We start from the raw sequence: 24,326 nt of genomic DNA, 5'->3' as shown, positions 1-24,326 counted from the left end.
CCTGTCAACAAAGGCCTAAAAATGCGCAAAATATAATCTTAAAAAAGAAAAGAAAATGAAATATATTGTCCATATAGCTGCTACTATGTGTCATATACTACTGGGGCGGCAGTAGCTCTGTCTACTTGGGGACTTGGCTTGGGGAATTGAAGGGTCGTCGGTTCAAGTCCCCGTACGGGACCAAGTACAGAGTGTGGACTGGTAGCTGGAGAGGTGTGGGCCTGTGTAATGTGTAAAATTAACTTAATAAGTGATTTTCTTTCTCATTTCCCCTCGGGGTTCAATACAGTGTGTCTTCTTCTTTATAGCTGTGTATTAAATAAAGAAATTGCCTTTTTAGTCCTTTTTAACCCCCCTTAAACAAGGGCTTTTGCAGCTATTTTTCACAAAGTAAAATTGATCTGAATGCTGTGAACTTTTTTTTTTTTAAGAAATTACAGATTCATCCTGTTAATATAATCATGAACCAATAATCGGTAAATTACAGTCTACCCCGGGAGACAGTTGTGAGCATCAGAGAGAGTAGCATCAAGTATCAAAGAGTACAAACAGTATAAACATGATCATATATGTGCATGTTAGAATAACATATAGTTTTTACATTCTATAAAACCATATCCTCCTGCAGTCGCTGGGGTTCCAGACCCCATTTGGAGATACAAAATCAGTCATTTATCACTTTTGTTGTGTCATTTTAGTTGGTCACTGCTCGCTTTGGTGATGCAGGTAAAATGGATTCAAAAGAAGGGAGCCACAAACTACACCTTTTCATCACACACAATATTTTGTAATCCTGCATGCGCTACTCCACATCAGTTCTATTTTTCAATGAAGTTTAAATTAGATCAACCTTTCAAGCGAGACCTGAGATTAAAACCCTTTCCTACATTTTTGCTTGTAAATGCAGTCACCAGCTGGAGCAGTTACAAGCTAATCAGACTCTCCTCTTCCGCCTCTGGCTCCACAGTGTCGACAGCTGCAAAGTCAGATGGGGAGAAGCTTTCTGCGGGTGGACCCGGAGGCGGGTCAGTAGGGCAGCTGCGGCCAGGCTGCTTGATGGGTTGGTCGATAGGGTGATAGACAAAGCAGTAGGCTCCAGGTTGGGAACTGTTCTTAACAGTGAGGGCCAGCTCTGTAGGAGCCACGGGCTGGTGAACACCATCCATGTACACATTGAGCACGTAGCCGTCTGGGGGGAAAGAAACAATGAGGCATGACGTTACTGATATGATAATACTGTAGTGATAATAAAATAACAGTCAATACCAAATTCTTGACGCTGGTGAACTTAAACACGACTCAAATATGACTTGTCTAACTTAATACTGAAAAAAGGCTGTAACCCTATTACTTCAAACCTCTAATATCAACCGTTGATTTGTGTCTATCCTACTGTTTACTTTATTCCCTTATAATGCCCATATTTAATGCTGTCTTTTTTTAAACTGTATCCTTGCACTGCTGTATAGTTTTTATATTACTACGTCTACATTCCTTGCACTATTGGACTTATTTGCACTACCACCCTGACACACACTCTCATAGAGCATCTTACCTGCCCTGTCACTGCAAGCGTCTCATGCTTATACATTAGTACCCTTAGTACATTCATGTGGATTTTTTATTTAGTAGCTTTTACTTTTATCGTCCATATTATTCATGTGGATTTTTTTTCTTTTTTGTTATTTGTTATTTTATCATCCTGTTTATGATGTATGTGTATGTTGTGTGTGATGTCTGTAAGCTACTGGGACCTTGAATTTCCCCTTGGGGATCAATAAAGTATCTATCTATCTATCTATCTATCTATCTATCTATCTATCTATCTATCTATCTATCTATCTTGTTTCTTGGAGTATTAGCAGTAATGTAATTTCAGTCATTTTGATATCTAGAAGAGATTGCAGCCTCTGCTTGTCAACAATGTTAGGAAGTTGTCTGTGAAGGTTCTGAGTCATCCAGGTCATTGTTATCCAAGGAAGGGTTAAACTAGGGCTGGGCAATATATCAATATTATATTGATAACGTGATATGAAATCAGATATCATATCACGATATAATATCAATATTACAGTATATCGAAATCATGATATGAGACTAGATATCGTCTTAGACTTTGGATATGGTAATATGGCATAAGTGTTGTCTTTTCCTGGTTTTAAAGGCTACATTACAGTAAAGTGATGTAATTGCCTGAACTTACAGGCTGTTGTAACTGTTCTATTATTTGCCTTTACCCACTTAGTCATTATGTCCACATTGCTGATGATTATTTATCTAAAATCTCATTGTGAAAATATTTTGTGAAAGCATCAATTGTCAACCCTAGGATATCGTCGTAATATCGATATCAAGGTATTTGGTCAAGAATATCGTGATATCTGGGGCACCCTGGTAGCTCACCTGGTAGAGCGTGCGCCCCATTTACAAAGGCTCAGTCCTTACTGCAGCGGCCCAGGGTTCAAATCCGACCTGTGGCCCTTTGCTGTATGTCTTCCCCCTATCTCTCACTTGCCCGACTTTTCTGTCTACAACTGTCTTGTTCTAATTCTAATATATATATATATATATATATATCCTGATATTGTCCATATCGCCCAGCCCTATAGGTTAAACACAGGTGCATCCACGGACCAAGCTGTATCGATCATTTTGAAAAACTACCTCACAGAGGTTAAATAGCTGGGTTTCGGAAGACAGACGTAACGTCTTGAATTTGAGCGTAACACTATAAAAATCTGGATTTTCTGTATAAGGTCAGGAACTGACCAAATGAAAAATAAAACAATAGAAAGTGTAAAAAGCCAGTGCTGACAGTAACATGTGACAGCATCTTTCAGACATTCACCTTGTTCAAAGCGTGCAGCACACTGCTCAGCTAGCTGTTCCATTGTCGTGGTGGGGAGGACGCCCAGAGTTTTTGGGTTGGTTCCAATCTCTGGACAACACACTGTCAGAAAGTCCTGCACAACAGAAATACAAAAAAAAAATGTTTATCAGTGTGTATTTGTTCATTTGTGAATTTTCTTTAAATGTGCTTTAAGCCAAAGCACATAAGACTGGCAGCATAAAATACCACACTTCCTTGTACAGTATCTTTGAGCATGTGATGTGTGCCATTGTTGATAATGTCTTGTGTTTGGGTGTGTGTGTGTGTGTGTGTGTGTGGGAGTCCAGTATACTTGTGGGGTCCCGACACCTTTGTGGGGCCAAAATGCTGGACCCCACAACTTTAAAGGGCTGTTTGAGGGTTAAGACTTGGTTGTAGGATTAGGGATAGAATTAGGTTATGGTTAGGGTTAGGAATTTAGTTGTGATGGTTAAGGTTAGGGTAAGGGTTAAGGTTAGGCATTTAGTTCTGATGGTTAAGGTTAGGGTAAGGGTCTAGGGCACATGTGTCAAACTCAAGGCCCGGGGGCCAAATCCAGCCCCTTGCAAATTTTGATCCGGTCTGCATTTCAATTTAGGTTCACAGCAAATTTTGTGTTTAGTTGTGCACCACACCAAAAACCAGGAAACTGGTTTTCATACTGTAATTATGTGACACCGCCGTGCAGAATTTGGCAAATTATTATGTCAATGATGGGTCCCCACAAAGATAGTGCCACAAACCTGTTTGTGTGTGTATGTCTGTATGTCTGTGTGTCTGTGTGTCTGTGTGCGCGTATACCCGAATAGATCCTTGGGCCATGCGTTCCTGGTTGAGTGTGCGTCGTCTCTCCCAGCGGTGGATGGAGTCCTGAACCTCTCTGCTGAGCTGCCGTGTTGCTGTCCTCTGCTGGTCAAAAGTCTTGATGTGCTCCAGAGCCCCGTAGGTGGTGGTCAGATAATAGGAACCTACACACACACACACACACACACACACACACACACACACACACACACACACAAGAACATGGTCAATAAATGTGATATATAGATGAGTCAACCGGAGAAAATCTTGATGTGTTTTCAGGGTACCTTCTCCTAGGGCTAATGATGGGTCCATCAACTCCATCATATATTCAACATCCAGCTTCAGGGTGGACAGATTGCATCTAGCCAGGACATACATCATTACAGGCAGGAAGTCATCAGCGCCATGGGCCCGCCCTACACACACACACACACACACACACACACACACACACACACACACACACACACACACACACACACACACACACACACACACACACACAACTATATTGCCAGGGTAAACTCCAGAGAGGAAATGATTTGAGATTTGAGATACACGTATTCATGTAAGTCTAAAATCAGCAGATTCTCGATGTTTTGTGCCAATGTGTAGTTTTTTTGTTTTTTTTTTAAGTAAGAGCAGTTGAGAAATGTTAAGAATAAATCGCCACTCTCAGGTTTTTTATTGTTGTCAGGGTAGTAAAGCCTCGGCCACCGTGGCTACAGGTGTCAATTACAGGATAATGGCACATTGATTTTTTTCTTAATTACTTAAGATTCTCTTGATTCAGTTGTAGTCTGGAACAACAGAAGTACATTTCCAGAACTTCACGCTGAAAGTTTTGAAGAAAATCTGGATCGTGCAACAAGGGAGGCCTGCTTGGTTCTTTCGGAGAATGAATGTAAAGATTTACAAAGGATATGTTTTCTTTTTTAGGTTGTTCCTTTCCATTTTGCAGAGCCACCATCGCTGTGTCCGGAGCTTAGCACCGCCCAAGACGATTGTGATTGGTCTAAGGAAATGCAAACAACCCAGAGCGTTTTTTTTCTTTCTCCTATCCTGGAATGTATATGTGGTGTAGCCAGACTCAACAGCGCTGTAGAGATAGGTCTGGCAATGAGAGATTAACTCAATTGAGACCACCACAAGCCCCCCAGAAACAGCATTGGGCTGTGAGGTGATATGGCATAGTAGCCGCAGTTGAATTGCAGTTTACGTGATGCCCACTCGCCCAAAATGCCCTTTTCTCATAGAAAATCCTTATGACAGAAAACAGCTTTAGAACAATAAGTAAATTTTTTTCTGAAATAATTCTACTACTATAACAATTTGAACCATTAGGTCAATAACAATGAAAGAGCTGTTTAATATCCAATCAGCCAGAGAAGGACTCTAATGCTTCATATCGCTATGAAGCCAAAAACACAGACACCTGGAACACAAGCCAAGAAGGAAGCAGCAAACATGTCTCCTTGCGACTTTACTTTAAAAAACAAAATAATAGTAATTGTTATGGACAAACTCAGGAGCAGCACAAGTCATATTCACATACTTGAAGACGATTCAGGAGACTTTGATGACTTACACAGAAGCATTTAGTGAAATCTTGATCGAGGAGAATTTAGGATTAAACAGTACAGTTTGGTGCCACCCTAGTCTCGCTTTGCCAGACCCTCCTCCACAGCGCTGCGGAGGAGGGTCTGGCGAGTCCACAAAGCATTCCAGGATGGAAAAAAAAAAACGTGCTCTGGTTTATTGGCACTAGCTAGCTGTCTGGATTTATCCTGCAGAGATCTAAGAAATGGTTAACCATAGGCCTCATAAAGTTTAAAATGCCAACACAAAGGAAGCCCAAGGTAACGGAGCGATCCCGGAAGTGGAACGTCGGGGATATAGATTAGTGCCATCCCAACTTCAGAAGTTCCTGTCTTTCGGTAGGTGTATTTAAACTCATGATGGATGTGTTAAAGTTTAGCTGAACCCTTCAATGTAAACAAAGATAAATCATTAACCCAAACACCTCAGCACAGACTGAAAACAATGTCAGCGAGACCAAACTGCAGTACAGCCTATCATTAGGTGTGTGTGTGTGTGTGTGTGTGTGTGTGTGTGTGTGTGTGTGTGTGTGTGTGTGTGTGTGTGTGTGTGTGTGTGTGTGTGTGTATGAATGTGAGTATGTGTTGTGTGTTAACTTCCCCCTCTGACCTTGGTGGGATGAGAGCGCTCCAGGCAGCCCTGTCTTATCACACAGCTGCTGTCTCCCATAGTCTTGCATAGGTCTGGCTACACCACAGATACATTCTGGGATGGGAGACCGTGCATTTCTTTAAACAAATCAAAAATCGTCCTTGGCAGCGCTGAGCTCCAGTTGCAAAGATACTTGTTTTTGGTGGAACATTTGCATCCCGCAAAAGAAAAACACCACATACAATATTAAATGAATGGCTCTGACCTGGGCTGCTGGCAGACATGGAGTCATAGATCATCTTGCAGGCCTTCAGCATAAACTCAATCTTTTTCTGGGGAGAATACTCCATATGGAGGCTGTTCAGTTTGATGCTGATCTTCTCCATAGTAGAGGCCTCGGGGATGGCAGTGGTTACTCCTAATGCCGTGGTGGTGCTGCCTAGGACGGCAGACTGACACACACAACAAAACACACACTATCAGCATCACAACTGCTGCTGCTGCTGCTGCTGCTGCTGCTACTACTTTGAATATAAATGTACTGTACTGTACCTGATTCTGTGCCAGTTGTTTCAGGCTGCCGTCGTCGGTGTGCAGTTTCTCCAGACACTGGTAAATTGGCTCCCTCAGTGGCTTCAGTACACTCTTACACAGAGCAGCTTCTACCATGCTCTCTGCATGGACACACACATGTATAATTCATTCAATTGTTTCTAATTTGCTAAATGGACAACAAATGGAAAACAACCCCCGCTAACTAACGCTACGCCTTTGAAAATGACCATGTAGTTGAATCAGCACCTCTCTGACAGTCAACAAAAACTAAACACTATTGTATGGGCTTCACAAAACCTCAAACTACTGCAGGTTTGATCTATTGGATTCTATTAGACTGTACAGGCTATAGGTAGGGCTGGGTACCTAATTCCATTTCTTTTAGGCACTGACCAAATTGCCTCTAAAGTGTCGAGTATCGAAAAATGCATCGTCATTAAATGCCCAATTTCAATTCCTAGGAAGTAAATCTCATCAGAGTCAGTGAGCCAATAAGCATGCATTATGCTTCTACAGTACCAAGATCTAATAATGTCTGTGATTGGCTGTTTGGCGTTACACGTTGTAGAGGCAGGCAGGAAAAACTTGATGTTACACACAGAGACGGGGCTCACGTAGTAAGAGCTGAAAAATAAATAAAAAGATTTGTGCCGTAACGTGTTATATTGCAATTTATTTTTGTTATAATAAAAATTGGTATTGAAAAAAGTCTCGTTTAGGAACTGGTATCGAAGTCACAGTATTGATATCGGTACCGGTATCGACATTTCTTGAATGATACAGAGCCCAATTAATAGGAGTCATGTATATTTTTGTTTGTTTCTCATTTCACCTATTATATAAGGTAGCACGTCACAGGGGTGGGTCTAACAATTATGATTGTCTACTATACACCTGTGCGCATGGCGGAGTTTGGGTTCCTACATTTACAGTTGGCCACAAAATGCCCCTCCAAATTTCACCCTATCCACGTTCACCTAGGCACATATTTTTTTAAATGGACAAAACGGTGCGTCATACAGGTGTTGACTGTTCCCTGTCTCAGCCTCTCAGCGGTGGTTTCAACAAAGTTGTTGCCCAGGTGTAAGAATAAACTGATACATCGTTAATTAGTACTTATGACAATATTGTAGGGATGTAACGATTTATCCTGCGATAAAAAATATCTTAATACCATCGTGACTGACATAACCTACTACTGCAACTCAATAGTATGTTTTCATATACATATTAACATATTTCAAACCTCCTGCTCCCAGTTCTTTGCGCAGGCTTGTGACATCATCAGGGCTATTTTCTCAGATTTCACAAAGACAGAAGACATGGCACAACTGTTTCGACAGGCTGAGTAGTAGTACAATATAAATAAGTAAAATATACAAAGGAATTAACAGGTTTAGAGAATTCCCCATATGGCCATAAGGCCCCGGACCCCCACTGACTCTTAACCCCCTCCCCCCATCCCTTGTCACTACACTTGCACTAACATTCATCCTGGACTTTACATCTGCCCATTGCATATACTATATATTCTTTGCAAATTTTGCACTCAACCCACTTAGCCTCTTCTTTTCTTATGCAACATTTATTTTGTATGTATATATTTGTTTTTTCTGTATTTATTGTTTATTTCATATTAATGTATGTTTGTTTGTCTGTTTATGGATGCACCTTTCACCGAGGCAAATTCCACATAAGTGTACTTATTGTGGCAATAAAACCTTTTTTGATTCTGATTTTGAAGAATTCATTTGGGAAACAAAACAGACAAACATCTTTAATAAAACATGACATAGTCTTAGAGTTACCCAGTTTGTCTTGTGCATACTGATGTTGCAGCTCCAGCATAGCTTGCAGCTCGGTACTCTGCAGTAGGTAACTCTTCAGCTGAGTCATCATCTGTCTGATCTCCTGCAACAGCTCGGTGGAGGAGGAGTGGTTCGACATGGTCTCCAGGGTGAATGCACGGTGCTCTTTGACCTAAATACAAAAAAGGAAAGCTAAACCTGATGCCAATTGTATTTTGAAACCTTTGGTTGATGTTGTTATCCAGAGAAATCCAAATATATCCGCTGGTTGTTGAACTCAAAACGGATGAGGATCTTTTCCCCTCTGTGTACTCACTCACCAGGTTCCCAAAGTAGCTCAGGGGGTCCCTGGCCAGCTCTACGATGCGCTGTGTGAGGCGGCGGTCGTGGCTGATGAGGCCCGTGATGACGTTGGACAGGCGGTAGCGTGCTCGGTCCAACATGACAGTGGTGGAGGTTCTCTTTACTGGGTTGTGACTCTCTGCAGGGCGACTGGAAAGAAATATACAGTTTGATTCAGTGTCCTTGTGACTCATGTCACGCTTTTAGAAACATTCAAATATAGAATCATTCTGTAATACATGACTCGTGACTTTGAATCCTTTGACCAAACATAGTGGTACCCATTGATTATTATGAGGTCCAGTCTTCACTCGTCTGGGACCTTCTGTGCATGGAAATGTCATATATAGAGAGGAATTTGTACGCATAGCGCAACACCTTTTGATGATTTGAACTCTGTACAAAGTTCTGTCTTAATAAATGCATGTGGACCAATGGTGCGTTCTTTTTGTCCACCGAAGTCGTTTTACGAGTTGTTTTCCGGAGTTACGACACGGAAGTTGCAAAAAGAACGCCCCCGAGGTCGTATTTACGACTCGTCAAGTCGTCTGAACTCAGAGGACATCGAGCTCACTTTCAAAGATGGCTACGTCGTGCATCACACGTAGTAAACATTGTGGTTATCTACAATTTTAAGCACTTTTGTCTTTGTTGTAACCAAATGAAGAAGTCGTACACATAGCGCTGTATACTGCTACCTATAGGCATGTCGCTACAGTCTTATTAGGAGTTAAATACCGCCTGATTAGTTATTGTGTAGCTTGTGCAGCTGAAATTGGCTAGAGACGCTCGGTTGCTATATGACAACAATGGCGTTAAGCCGAGTCTTGAGCAGAAAGCAGAGCAGTAGCCTAACGTTAACGTTAATCAAAACGTAATTTTCATGTATCAAACTGTGAAATATATGTGTTTAATGTGTCAATAACTGGGTGAATAGAATCCTAAATGTTACTAAAAATGTTACAAAAATCCATCTTTTCTCCGACTCGTAGTATTGTGTGACAAAAGAATGCAACAACCCGCGGTTATTCGTTTTTCGACACGGATGTGACGTCACGCTCGAGCTACTAGTCGCGATTACAAGACAAAAAGAATGCACCACAAGTACGGAGTGTGGACTGGTAGCTCTGACATCTCTCTTTATAATGCATGTGTATAGGTCCTGTGTGCATGTGTGTGTATTTCGGGCCTGTGTGTGTGTAATGTGAATGGTAACCGACAAAAAACCACAACCTCGTACATTCTGATATTCTGCATGCCTTGACTACAGTGTTACAGTTTCTGGCCTAAAAAGCGTTTCAAGAGGATGTAGTTAAGCTGATATTGATGCTACGTTTTACACAATTAATAAAAACAAATATGTTTGTGTATGTGTAACTTTGTGTCATCCTCTGCTCTAGTGTCTATTCTGAAAACCCTTCTTCCTCTTAATGTACTAGAAATGCATCTACTCACTCACATACTACAATGCTATGCACGGGTTAGACTCAGAAGCATATTTGCATTACATGTTGGATATTGCACAATAATTCAAAGATGATTGACACTCTCCCCATTAAATCTGTTCCTTGGAAATTGACATGCAAACAACTGCTAGTCATGATAAAAGGCCTAGCCCAGAATGTAGCAGCATGGCTTTCAACCAGAAAGATTTATATTACCACAGGTTTCAACCATCTGTGCATTTCAGAATGAATTTCACAATTCATTACTTGTCCCCCTGGTTACATACAGTATATGATGATTGAGCAGTGGCCTTTTAACACCTACAGGGTTAACAGAGTAAGTACCAAAGCTGAGGACACATTTGTGTCATATCTTATCTTAGACTTTTTAATTTGCACTCTTTATATTTGCACTCTTCTCTTCTTGTACTGCTGCACAGCAGTTCCCCTTATCTTATCTTTGTCCTTAGAGCCCTCAGGTTTTCAAACTTTCACAAGCTCAAACTATCCATTTGCATTTAGTTAGAGACAGTTTGTTTATATGTTACACTTTTTTCTTCTTTTTGTCACGTTATTTCACCAAGAAAAAAAAGAAGCAAAATATCACAAATGTAAGTCAACTTCCACTAAATGTGATATTTTCCATTATTATTTTAAGGCAAATTCAAATGATAAAATATTTGAGTGCAAAATATTTTACTCTATCTAGTATACTGTACATATGGCCATTTCTCATGTACACAAAATCCACATACTGTGCAGCTGGAACACGCTACATACTCAATTTAAACGTCGTGCTTAGTATGAATAGTATGAGTAGTATATTAGCATGCAATTTCAAACAGCCCAGAACTTTAGTATCTCTCTACACCAGCCAATCCAAACCTACTTGTGGTTTTGCTCCTGCTCCTGTTTCAGCTCTCCTTCTTCCTCTGTGCTGCTGGCAGAGCAGGAGTCGGGATCAGTTCCTAGCACAGCGCCGCCCTGCGGCGAGTACAGCGACACATCTGGCCGCCGCGCCGGGGAAGGAGGGGGCCCTCTCATCCCAGCAGTCTGATTGGCTGATCCTCCTCCCGCCTGGTTGGGGCACACAGGTGCTTTTGGGGCACACGGTTTCCTCCTCGGCGGAGGGACTGGACGGGACGGCTTTTTCACTGACGGAGAACACGGGGAGCTGGATTTCTGTTTGTCCTCCTCTTCATCCATTTTCACGTCTCTTTCATCCTTCTCATCCTCTTTCTCTCTCTTTTCCCCGTCCTTTTTGACCTCCTCCTCTTGATGCTGGCTACTGTTCTCTTGCTCAACCCCCTCATCCAGCTGACCTGATTTACTTCCCGTTTTCTCCTCTCCTCTCTCTCCTCCCCCCTCTATCTCCGTTTTCTTTGCAGGTTTTTCTCCCTTCTCTCTCTCCGTCCCCTCTCCTACCTCTCGGTCAGTGCTTTTCTTGGACGAGGTGCGACGGAGAGGAGCAGGAGGCAGCGGGGGAGCGGCTCGGCTCTGCAGCGGGACGGGCGGCCTCGATGGAGTAAGTGATGTTGACGTTGACTTCCTCTCTTCTCTCTCTCCTGCTCCTCCCTTTCCTTCCTTTTTTCTCTCAACTGCTGGTGTCACAGAAGATGAAATGTGAGGCGAGGGGGGAGAGGAGAAGAGAAGGCCCATGCCTGACCCTGAGCCCAGGCTGGGGGGTCGGGGTGGGGGGCGCTTGTATTTAATCTCGTGGCTGGGTGTGGTCTTAGTCTGACCTTTGACCTTGGCTGTGCTGATCTTCTGTGAGGCTTCTCCATTCTGCAGGGAGGGAGTGATGTTTTGATTGGCGATGCTATCAAGTTTGGAGGTAGAGGAGTGGTTCAGGTCTTTGTGGGGGCTCTCCTCTACAGTGACTGGGTTGATGTACACGTACAGTTTGCTGTGGTTGTGATCCAAAACCAAGTCCTGGTTCTGTGCCTGCTGGTTCAGATCAGACGTCCAGAAATCTGCAACACAAGCAGTCAGTGTTTAAAAAGTTGCTATGTACTCATTTGTTTATTTTTTTTACATTTCTCCGTAATCGCCTGTCTCACATTGTAGGATTATATAGAAACGCTGTTTTATTGTAGACCTTGGAAAACTTCTTACCACAAGGTCAACTTCAGTATCTTTATTCATTCCTATTAAATTTGCTCACTGAGCGCATACACAGAAAAAAAACCCACAGGCTTCCTCACATCTGCGTATTGGGCCTGTAAGAGCCATTCTCATTTGTTGTGTTGTTGTGGGTGTACAAATTGTCCACTGGTGTCACTAGTGTGCTTGTGAGGGATGTCTATTTAGGTAACAGGCTCATGTGGATGTGTAAATGTTTGTTGATGGAGCTTAAAGGTCCCATGACATGGTGCTCTTTGGATGCTTTTATATATACCTTAGTGGTCCCCTAATACTGTGTCTGAAGTCTATTTTATATAGGCCTTAGTGGTCCCCTAATACTGTATCTGAAGTCTCTTTTATATAGACCTTAGTGGTCCCCTAATACTGTATCTGAAGTCTCTTTTATATAGACCTTAGTGGTCCCCTAATACTGTATCTGAAGTCTCTTTTATATAGACCTTAGTGGTCCCCTAATACTGTATCTGAAGTCTCTTTTATATAGACCTTAGTGGTCCCCTAATACTGTATCTGAAGTCTCTTTTATATAGACCTTAGTGGTCCCCTAATACTGTATCTGAAGTTCTCTTTCCGAAATTCAGCCTTGGTGCAGAATTACAGCCACTAGAGCCAGTCCCACAATGAGCTTTCCTTAGTATGTGCCATTTCTGTGTCTGTAGCTATTGAGGAGGAGAGGGGGGGGTGGCCTTGACCAACTGCCACTTTGCTCGTTTGAAAGCCATGATGTCTCTCTCTCATGGGTGGGCCAAATCCTCTGGGCGGGCAAAGCAGAGAAAGGGGAGGTAACCTTTCTCCTTATGACCTCATAAGGAGAAGATTCCGGATCGGCCAATCATTTCATTTTCTCAAAGGCAGAGCAAGATACCCAGGGCTCGGTTTACACCTATCACCATTTCTAGCCACTTGGGGACCATAGGCAGGCTGGGGGAAATCATATTAATGAATGAATGAATAGAATGCATGTGTCCATTAATTAATGTGTCCAACCTTGGACACATTAATTAATGGACACATGCATTCTTGCACGTTCATTTGAAGAACATTGTGATCAATAAATGACCATCAAAACGCAACGATGACTATTGGAGTCAGTGATTTCAACAGTAGGCTACGTCAGCTAGTTTACTAGCCATAGACGTTATGTTTCAAGTCCGTATAGCAGCCCCTCAGTGGCTTTAAGTTTTTAGGCTTAGCCATTATAGGGCCCATTGAGCATATACACTACACTGGAGTAGTGACTACAATCCTCCTTCCGCTGAGCCAGTTGAGCGAATGTGCATCCCAGACTTCCGCTGGCCGAGCTGGCTAACTTCCTGTTGGCTCCCCACACACATGGATGGCATAAAATAATTGAATCACACAGCTCTTCTAGACATTCCAGATGTTACTGGACTAACTGGATTACATTCCGATAATATAATCATCACACAGATATTATTACCTGCGTGGAGTTTGTAGTGCTGGAGATGATGTATTGCAAATTTTTTACCACTTTTTCCACTATATGGTGCCACAGAACACACACTTAAAATGCATTATTTTGCTGTATGTCAAGTGTGGACACATCATAAAATGTATTCAGTCACACAAGGCGAGGAGGTAGTCGAAATGTTTCATACCTGTAAAGGGGCTAAAACGATACATTTTACACTGCTTCTATCAGTGCCTAATACTTTTCATATTGACTTTCAGTTTTTCAAAGTGTATGTTCATTCTGTGTCTATATTTTTATACACGCCGTCTTTCATTGCTGTATCCTGCTCGTTGCTCCAGCAATGACCCAACTTCAATGCACTAATAATGTAGATTTATCTACCTGCACCCATTGCGGAGATGACCTCCAGCTCCTCTCTCTTCGTTGCTGTGGTAATAGCCCGGGGTAGTCTCAGTGGAATGGCCAGAATGTCCCTATTTGGTGGATTTAATAATAAAAAGCCAGCATTAAGTGTAAGCAGGGAGTTTTAATAATATGACATAACACAATCTTGCCGTGTGTGTGCGCGTGTATGTGTGTGCGCGTGTGTGTGTGTCTCATATGATTTTTATTGTGTAAATGTGTGTGGATATTGCATGTTATGGATGTTTTGTGTATGTACTGAATATGTATATTTGTGTACATATGTTTATAGTTTGTACTTATTGTACATATACTGTGGCTTAAGTGTCAGGGCGTACTCACACTCCGAGTACGTTTGACCCCCAAAGTCCGGTTGGTTTGACTAGTGTGATCGTTCCGTACCGTGCCTGGGCACGCTAAATCCGTGCCAGCTTGAAATAGGTGGGCCAGGGCATGGTTCGGTTGGACTCAGGCACGCTACGCATCAGTGTGGTCGCTAAACATGCCCGAGAACAGAACTGCCTTGCGCTGCATAAGCAATAAACCTTTTAGGCTTGCGGTAGGGCTGTGTATTGTTGCGCCCCGAACAACTCCAAAAAAGCCACAAAGTAAGCGCTATAGTGATAGACTCCATTGTGCTGTACGATAGCACTCCACTTTTTTGGTTTTCTTCAAACCAAAAAGTTGCATCTTAATGACGTAAACGTGCTCTTGCCCGCAATGTAATGGCGTACGCGTGCTCTGTGTGGTGGGATTTCCAGAAACACCATCTTGTGGTATGATGAGACAAAGGGAAAGCTTAGACAACATCAGGTCATTCATAGGCCACAGGTCAGGGGACGAGCATATTTGGCCAGTCTCTAATAACCAAACCTCTTCATGTATAATTATGATTGTCTCGCTACGAATTCAAGGTAGTGTAGACAGCTGCATGATAAGAGAATGTTGTGTTTCAGGACTGTCTCCTTTTTTAGGTCAGTGGGTCTGCCACACTGTTGCCTACTTCCCAGAGAGAGTGAGAGATAGGCTGAACTACTAGGTTTTAGCATCTGTGTGTAGGCACCTGCAATATCTTTGTTTACCTTAAAGGTTCAGCAAAACGTAGTCTATATCCACAACGTTCCACTTCCGGAAATTCCACCGGATGTCACTCTTTTCGGCCAGATGTCAGTTTCCTTCCTCTTTTTTTGTGTTGGAATTTTAAACTCTGGTGAACTTCTGAGGACTATGGTTAACTGCTTCTCAGATCTCTGCAGGGTAAATCCAGACAGCTAGCTAGACTATCTGTCCAATCGGAGTTTTCTGTTGCACGACTAAAACAACTTTTGAACGTACACGTGTTCCACCAAAACAAGTTCCTTCCCGAGGCTATTTTCAGCGGCAACGTGGCTCTGTCCGGCGCTTAGCACCGCCTAAGACGATTGTGATTGGTTTAAAGACATGCCAATAAACCAGAGCATGTTTTTCTCCCATCCCGGAATGCTGTGTGGACTAGCCAGACCCTCCTCCGCGGCGCTGTGGAGGAAGGTCTGGCAATGCGAGACTAAGCTAAAAATAATGGCTCTAGCATGAGTTTAAATACACCTTCAGTGGGAGAGTTGGAACGGCACTGCACAATAACTTTTTTTAAACTGTACTGCCTGCTTAATTTTCTCCTCAATTGAGTGTTCATTAAATGCTCCTGTTTAAAGATGCAGTAGGTAAGACTTATAAAACTAACTTTCTGTCATATCTGCTGAAACTGACCTTATGTTTGAGTAGAACTACATTAGGCACGTAATTTAAAAAAAATCCAGCTACCACCTACAGCCTGTAGTGCGATTTGCAAAGATCCACCGCTCCCTGTTCAGATGCACCAATCAGGGCCAGGGAGGGGTGTCTAACTGCGTGTTAATCACTGCTCATGCACACGCATTCATTCTCCCTTGTGGGTGGAGGGGCTTAGGAGACCGTTTGGGGTTCAACAGAAAGGGGGAGGGGGGGTGGGGGGGGGGACTGAGAAGTTGTCGATGTTCAAATTCTTTGGCTAAGTCCTGGATCTTCCCAATCCTACCTACAGCACCTCATCAAGGCCTCCCGAACCTTCTTCGCGTGTGTGAGAAGGAGTTGTGCTGCTCCTGAGTTTTTCCTTAACACTCTGGCCCTGAATGTTTTCAAACCGTCTCTGATGTTTTATTGCAGTGTGAGGGCAGGCAAGCGGGGGAGTGGGGAGTGGGGGGGGGGCAATCGTGTCTGAGTACGCCCTTAATGTGTCTTGTCTGCACATGTGTATATATGCACACAAATCATGTTTTTTTTTTTGTGTGTGCTCATGATTTTTTTTGTGTATATGTACAGTATGTACATGTGTGCAGTGTATATGTATTACCTGCTGGCACAGTAGAAGGAGATCAATTTGAAGATGTCATCAAAAACCAGAGAGGAACCATCTAAGTGGAGAACTGTGAGAAAACGGTGTAAGAATTAATCACTAACTGCTCTGCTATCTCTGCTCTGTCATGTAAATCCTGCATTTTATGTTTCCACTCTGAAGCATTTACAGTAGCTCTCTGAGGCATGAAGCTGCCTCAGTGTGCGGCACGTACATGTCTTGTGTTGTTTGACCGTCAGGTTTTGTACGAGCGGCGCCTCCTGTTCATCAGGCAGCCGCACCGACAGGGTCATGCCCTTGTCCTCTGGGCTGTTCACCAGGAATGCCTGCAAAGGTCAACATGTGGTTACAACTCTGAGGTCAGAATGGAGAACATGTACAGTAAAATGCTGAGTCAAGACTTAAACAAACACATACAGTATGGAAACCTAAACCATATAAATCACAAGCATAAATCCATTATTTTGTGTCAACAATTTCAGATATACTGTATTACAGCTTTATATACCACAGGTTGAGCAATAACTAAACAACACACCAACTACTACAGACTGTATTAGTCTGTATATTGATTGACAATATGGGTTCTAAAAGCTGAGAAGAAGGTTTTTTTTTTTTTTTTTACAGAACCCATAGTTCCCTATAATTTCCTAGAAAGAATTGATATGTACTGTGAATTCATAGAAAGAGTCCTGGAAAAGATGATGTCATTGTGGAAAATTGAGACACTGTTCAGATGGCAAACTTCAAATGAATTGTTACGCAATCTAGTCTTTTAGTCAGTGCACTGAAGGTCATCCAAAAATGTAAAGTTAACAGTCAAGCATATGAATAAATAAGTTTTCAATATTAAATGGCTCAAATGGATAGTTTGACATTTTATGATATACGCTTAATTGCTTTCTTTTTCCGAGAGTGAGATAAAAGGATTGATATAAATCTAAAATGTGCATTAAGTATACAATGCAGCCATGAGGCGACAAGCTTAGCTTAGCATAAAGACCGGAAACAAGGGGAAACAGCTCGCCTGGCTCTGTCCCAAGTTTAAAAAAGTACAACCACCAACATCCAACATCCATATAGCCCACTGTTGTTGTTGTTGTCACATGTTGTATCTTGCTTGTTTAATCTGTACACAAACAGAAAAAAAGGCCAATCAAATTGGCAAATAAAGGGCGGGCTTTATACGATGATGGACAGATGATCAACAGTAACATAATCAACAATGTCACCAAAGAGCGCTTGTGTACTGGTTAAAAAAATAAGATACAACAGATGACTGAACTTCAGTGGTGTACGCTGTATTTCTAACATCGGAGAGAGAAAGGCTGTTTTCCCCTGGTTCCAGTCTACATGCTAAACTAAGCTAAAGGCTCGTATACACAGGAGGCGTTTCAGCCATGTTTTTCAGTCACCTGTCCTTTGTGCTTCCTGATATACGGCAACCTGAAGCGTATTTTTAACACTTCAAGTCTATTTTCTTCCATAGTGTTTCTGTATTGGGCTCTGAGGATAACAACGGCATTTAAACTCAACACAACTACTAAACTCAAACAGATGTTTCAAAACTTGACCTGCATTTTCCCTATAATTAGTAGCAAAGTACATAGTTGTTTTACTCAAAAAACATCGACAGGCATTATTGGGAAATTGCTGAATGATAAAATAAAGTGTTTTGCTGTGTCATTTATAAAAGAAATCGGCTGAGAAAGCTTTTAGAGCATTACGTGTCCTATACAGTTGCTACCACTGATGTTGCTGTAGAACATGCTAAAAGCCTTCCACTTGATTGTCATAAGACATCCAAAACTCAATATATTTTTTTTCAGAGAGGTTTATTATTAATTTAGTCTCACTTTGCCAGACCTTCCTCCACAGCGCTGCAAAGGAGGGTCTGGCTAGTCCACACAGCATTCTGGGATGGGAGAAAAACGTGCTCTGGTTTATTGGCATGTCTTTAAACCAATCACAATCGTCTTGGGCAGCGCTAAGAACCGGGAAAAGCCACGGTGCCTCTGCAAAATAGCCTCGGGAAGGAACTTGTTTTGGTGGAACGTGTGTACGTTCAAAGGTTGTTTTAGTCGTGCAACAGAAAACTCTGATTTCGGACAGATAGTCTAGCTAGCTGTCTGGATTTACCCTGCAGAGATCTGAGGAGCAGTTAACCATAGTCCTCAGAAATCAAACGCAGTTTAATATCCAACACAAAGAAAGCTGAAGGTAACGGATATCCGGCCGTAAAGTGACATCCGGCGGAATTTCCGGCAGCAACGGACCAATCCTGGAAGTGGAACGTCGTGGATATAGACTATTATTAATTTAAACTCTATTTCAAACATTTGAGGTGAAAACGGTGTGTAAATGTGTGTGTGTGTCTCACCCCGGCCATCTCTTTCTCCATGACACTAGTGCTTTGGTCTTGGCTGAGTCCTTTGGGCTGCCATACCGAGACGCTCCAAACCAGCCGATCTATGAGACTCAGCGACGGAGGGGTTGGAGAGGATGGTGGGATAACAGGTGGAGGTGGAGGAGTGGATGAGGAGGAGGAGGAGGAGGGTGACAACGGAGGAGGAAGAGGAGGAGGAGGAGGAGTAGGAGTGAAAGAGGGGGAGGGATCACAGGAGACAGTCGGCTGGAGAGAAGGCACGGGAGAAGGAGAGACCGGAGTAGGGGAGAGAGGAGGGGGAAGAGATGGGGGAGGAGGGTTGAAGGAGAGAGGCGGAGGGACGGAGGGAGGAGGAGGATTGGAGGAGAGGGGGGGGGGAGGAGGTTTGGAGACAGGAGGGAGAGGATGAGGAGGTTTGGAGACAGGAGGGAGAGGGACAGGAAGGGGTGAAGGAGTGGACTCAGGTAGAGGAGGACAAGAGGGGAGCTGGGGGGACTTCACCGCGGGAGGGGGCGGTTTGGGTCGACACGGCCGGACAGGAGGGTTGGAGGAGGGCAGGGAGGGTGGAGAAAGCGGAAAAGACGGAGGGATGGAGGCAGGAGAAGGGGCGGATGGAGTGTCAAGTGATCCTGTCAGAGGGCTTGTGTGGCTGTGAAGGGGGGGAAAAAAAGGGTAAAGGTCAGAGATGGCAATAACATTGGGAGGATTTGTTTATATCTTGTCTCTGCTTCAGTTTGCCTCCAGAAACAAGCATCTGGTGACCAGGGGTTGACTCATTCAGAGTGACTGCAGAAAAACGGATAGAAGATTCACATTACTGAGAATAATAGAAACCGTTGTTAAGAGGACCAGGAGCCATCCATTTGCTTTAATGAATCTGCTGCATTGTTTTGCTTTATGGCTTTTAACGCGGTCTGCTGTTCAGAATCACAATCAGAATCAGAAAAGCTTCTATTGCCACAATATAAGTAGGCCTACACTTATGTGGAATTTGCCTTGGTGAAAGGTGCATACATAAACAAACAAACCTATTAAACCTTAATAGGAAATAAACAATAAATTCAGAAAAACAACTCGACAAGACAAGTATGCAGTGCCGCTTTAAAGTATGTTATGAATAGGGGTGAAACGTATCTTACTGGTAGTTTCTTCCTACAGTATGTATCTTTGATGTACCGGATCATTGGCAATGCATCGAGATCCTCCTTGATGGAGATGCACATCCCTACTGCCTGTTCCTTTCCTTTCGTGCGCGATGGAAGGAGTGTTTTTACCTGACTGAATGGCTGAGCAGCCTGTGGTTAGTGAAGGCATCGCCAACAGTTTTTAGAGGAACACAGGAATCCGATATATCAGGGGATATACAGTAGTATCCTTATTCTTATCCTTTAACTGCTCAGAATGCATAGCTACTGGTTAGTTCTTCAGAGACAGTTGTCTAACACAAGGAATGGACATTGTAAGAGGAAGCAGTGGTTATGTGGGGTTAGGAAACTTCAGTTGTAGCCTATGAGTAATGACATCAGCAAGAGAAAGATGCTACAATAAGGGGAATTTGACAATGATGTCATATTGAGTGTAAAATGCTACAGAATTTGCTACCTTTTGCTGCAGCAGTAGCAGTCAGCAACCGACAAACTTTACTTTACTTACCATTTCAGAGAACACCACCCTTGTGTTCTGATGGTTTTACTTAGTATAGCTCAGAGGTGTGACAAAACATGCTATCATGATTTGATTTCTAAGCCAGTACCACTTAGCACTGCATTAAATATTACAGCATGTTGTTATTACCGTAACTCAGTTTAACGCCTTGTCAGTTTAGATGCTGTGTTTAGTAGTTACGAAACACAGCCTTTTAATGAGAAAACAGTGTGACCACATGTTAGATTTGATCCAGTGCTGTTCAGACTGCTTACTTCCCCCTTTGTAATCTCAGGTTAGGTAGCTAACACAAATCATCATAATACATTGTTTGCAAGTTCTTGGCAAACTTTGCGTTGCATCCCAAGTAGAATGATGTCATACGTAGCTTGTCTTCTTCGTTTTTCTGCTCTCTCTGTTGGAACATACAGCTCAGCCTTGTGTTAAAGCAGGAAAAAAGTAATCCTTTATTGTGACAAATGTGATTTTTTTTAAAAAGAATTTAGGAAACAGTGAAGGGAATTCACAGTAAATGTTGACTTTCAAAGAGAAAGAAGACAACTTAGGGCCACGTGAACATGTATCCACCTGTATCAATGCTGTGATTTGAAATGGACCAAAGGTCGTTTAGAAGTTTTAAAGGGTTGGTTCACCCAAATTTAAGGTGAGCAGCACAAACAAGTTTCATTCAACTTCACTGTTTTTGGGAGTGGTGGCAGAAATCTCATCACATATCAATACCTGAGCAAATAAAACAGAAACTACCTGCATGGGTAGATAACACTAGAGCTACGTGAGAAAATATGTTTTATGTAGGCTAATTTGCATTCCATTAAAACAACATCTATAGGCCTATGTTACCTCCTTTTAAACTATTTGTTGTTTGAACCACTGAGAATATCTGATATTTTTAGGCAACATAGAATCCAGTTTTGAGTGATTGCTTTTAATGAATTTAAAAACAATATCCAGCGATAATTGAGGAAGTCACATGTCTACACAACACCCCCCTCCCCAAAGTCCGGTTTGTGCCACACACGTCACACGGAAAATTGTCGAATAACCATGAGGTCAGCTAAATCTTCTCTGGGATAGCAACATAGTTGTCGTTGGTAGAACACTCATTCTGGAACATTCTGTAATTTACTTTATCTATCTATCTAACGGGACACAAACCCCCGGTCTACTGAGTGAAAGTCCTGTGTGTGTGTGTTTAAAGGCTACATTTACATTGCTACATTTTGGGGTTTTAAGCAGAGTTTACAGCCAAAAGCTTCAGCATAACACTTCCTTGTTTGCTTTTCCTCGTCGGCTCTCGCGATAATTGCCACGGCCAACGGGAGGTCGCCGCCCGACAACAAAACGTAAATGTGAGTCGTTATGAGCTGCTTGTTTGTTCTCTGGGTAAGGACGGGTTGCTTCCGCTCCAATACAATTCAATGACAAATATTGTAATTTCTACTTCACCCCAATTATTTTGCAGCAGTTGCTAGCTACTTTAAAGATTGATTACAAAATATGATTGCTATAGTTTATCTACCCAACAGTATATAAAAAAGGTTAAAGGTTAAAGAAGAAGAATGCTACTTATGCATTAATTGATCATTCATAATAATTACATATTAGGAAATCTTTCGGCATTACTTTGTTTATTTTTAAGTATGCTTTAAGTCCATTTTGCAAATGTAAATATGGGTCGTAATAAGCTGCTTGCTTGTTTTCTGGGTAAGGACGGGTTGCTTCTACTCCACTTTATTTACGGTATTTGGCAGCTTTAGTTGCTATAGTTACTTTCCAGATTAATTACATAACATAATGTGATTGCTATAGATTAATCTACCCAGAAGTATATAAAAAAGGTAAAAACAATCAAATAAACTGCTACTTACGCATTAATGGATCATTAATAATAATTCAGTAATGAAATACATAATTAGTATAACACGCACTACTTTTAATACTTTTACTTATGTGACATTTTCAACTGTACTAACGTTACAGCAGTAGCGCGCTGGGTTTACGTTTTTTTACAGGTATATCTGGCAACCCGGCCTGGCTGTCAGACTGGGCCGTTGATAACAACACACAGGCCAAAACACAAACACACAAAAAAATGTCAGCATTGTTGTCAGTTTAAGATAGTATTTCAACTTAGCATGTCTCCTTAATATCTGATGACGCATTGGGGTCATTTTTTTCATTTATTACAGTAAATATATTACATATTGGACCTTTAAGTAAGAGATCTGAATACCTCATCCATCCAATACCCCCCCGACTTCGCTTGACCTAACATGACCTTTAGGATAATCACATTCCCATGAAAGTAAGCAACAAGCAACCCAATCTTATTCAGTAACACTTTACATAAAGGTAGCTACATAAGAGTGACATGACACTGTCATGAACACATGACACTGTCATGACACTCTGAACTCTAACTCTAACCCTAACCCTAACCCTAACTGCCCCTCGCAGCATCCTGGGCGCTGCGTTTTAACCCAAACCTAACCCTAACCCTAACCCTAACTCTAACCCTAACTTGTCATGACAAAAACCGAATGACACTTAATGACAGAAGCGTTATGTCATAAACATTTATGACTTGTTTATAATGTTTATGACACGTTCATGACAGTGTCATGTCACTCTTATGCAGATACCTTCAAGTATTATTCTTATTCTTAAAGGAAAAACATATTACAATGCTCCTTTAACAAAGGCAGCAGCCTAAACGAGCTTGTTAACTGACACAAAGTCCAACCAGTAAGACTCAAGTTCAAAGGATCCTAAATCACATCATCACCAAAACAAAGTCTAAAGTTTAAAGTTGGACAAAAGGGTTACATTCAAACTCTTGGCTGTGTAGGTTTAAACTCAAACATGCTCACAAATTCCCACATACCTTGTAACGGTCTGATCTGCCTTTTTCATGGTCAGTAGCAACATTCAACCACTTACATTTTCCCACATAAAGTGGGATTAAAAGAAACTCCAAACGTCAGCATTTCTGTAACAAAATGGTGACCACTCTCTTAGTGTAGCGCAGCTCGTATAATATTAGAAATCTGATTTGACGAGAGACACCCTGAAATAAGGATCTGGAATTTCAAAAACTCTAAGAGGCTATTGACCTAAATATTAGTCGGTGAGTAATCACATCTGTTTTTTCTGCTCTTGCTGTCTTAACTTTCAACCCCCAACCACCTCTCCCATACATGACAGTTACAACCCCCCCCCCCCCGTCTCGACACAGTACAGGAACTGTACATTGTATTTTCACACGGCTACATTATGACAGACCCCTCACACACTCACCCTGTGTCCTGGGAAACAACGCTGGGTTCCATCATATTTCTACAGATTGAGTGGTCGACTGCTCTCTGTCACTCTGTCTCTCTCTCAGCTCCATTGAAAACCCCGCCTATTCTCTGCCCCCCCTTTCTCTTCCCCCTGTTGATCGGAGCAGGACTGAATAAGGAAAAACTTAAAGGCAACGGGAAAATACGTTTCTCTCTCAGCCCTCCCCTCTGTTTCTGCCTCTGACTTCCTGAGCCGATCATTAGGCAGGAAGAGACCAAGCACTTTAGTCAGACTTCCCCTGCTCTCTGTGTCTTTTTTTGTGTCTGTGACATACTCTCTTACAACTTCTGTCTTGTGCAAATGCTTTCGGGTTCTACTGTTGGCAGTCCTGTTTAGTGTTGTAACTCTTTTTCCTTTTTGTTGAGCAGTTAAGTTAACAAATCATCCAAATTAATTGATCAGATCGTCTCACATTTGCTCACTTTTTGCATATTCAAACAGAATTACACACGCCTTTCAATCTTAAAAAGTATTGTAGAAAATACAGCCCTTCTCAAGTTCTGTATATGTGGCTTAAATATTCAGCAGATTCTCTGTTAGGCTCTTCCTTCCATTTCCTTTTCCCCT

The 24,326-nt window shown here is 42.1% G+C and overlaps 1 protein-coding gene across 2 annotated transcripts; it reads right to left on the bottom strand.

Annotated features, from left to right (window-relative positions):
- Nucleotides 1–377: 377 nt before the first annotated feature.
- On the bottom strand, nt 378–23,937 carry rin3 (Ras and Rab interactor 3). Of its 2 annotated transcripts, none has more exons than XM_039785836.1 (14): nt 23,715–23,937; nt 18,747–19,401; nt 16,581–16,692; nt 16,364–16,436; nt 13,975–14,066; nt 10,906–11,989; nt 8,550–8,721; nt 8,230–8,401; nt 6,419–6,540; nt 6,132–6,318; nt 3,961–4,092; nt 3,671–3,837; nt 2,849–2,963; nt 378–1,189 (listed from the first exon to the last, which is right to left on the bottom strand). In XM_039785836.1, exons 1-14 carry the CDS (start codon nt 23,747–23,749, stop codon nt 924–926), a joined length of 3,384 nt encoding a protein of 1,127 aa, XP_039641770.1. In that variant the 5' UTR covers nt 23,750–23,937; the 3' UTR covers nt 378–923. The 2 variants fall into 2 exon arrangements, with proteins under 2 accessions (XP_039641770.1, XP_039641769.1); XM_039785835.1 differs by lacking the exon at nt 23,715–23,937 and adding an exon at nt 23,302–23,551.
- Between the last annotated feature and the right edge of the window lie 389 nt (nt 23,938–24,326).

This window comes from Perca fluviatilis, chromosome 20 (genome assembly GCF_010015445.1).
Source record: "Perca fluviatilis chromosome 20, GENO_Pfluv_1.0, whole genome shotgun sequence".
In the NCBI taxonomy this organism is placed as follows: domain Eukaryota; kingdom Metazoa; phylum Chordata; class Actinopteri; order Perciformes; family Percidae; genus Perca; species Perca fluviatilis.
The sequence above is the reverse complement of the archived record's forward strand: the minus strand, read 5'-3'. Positions and strand labels throughout refer to the sequence as shown.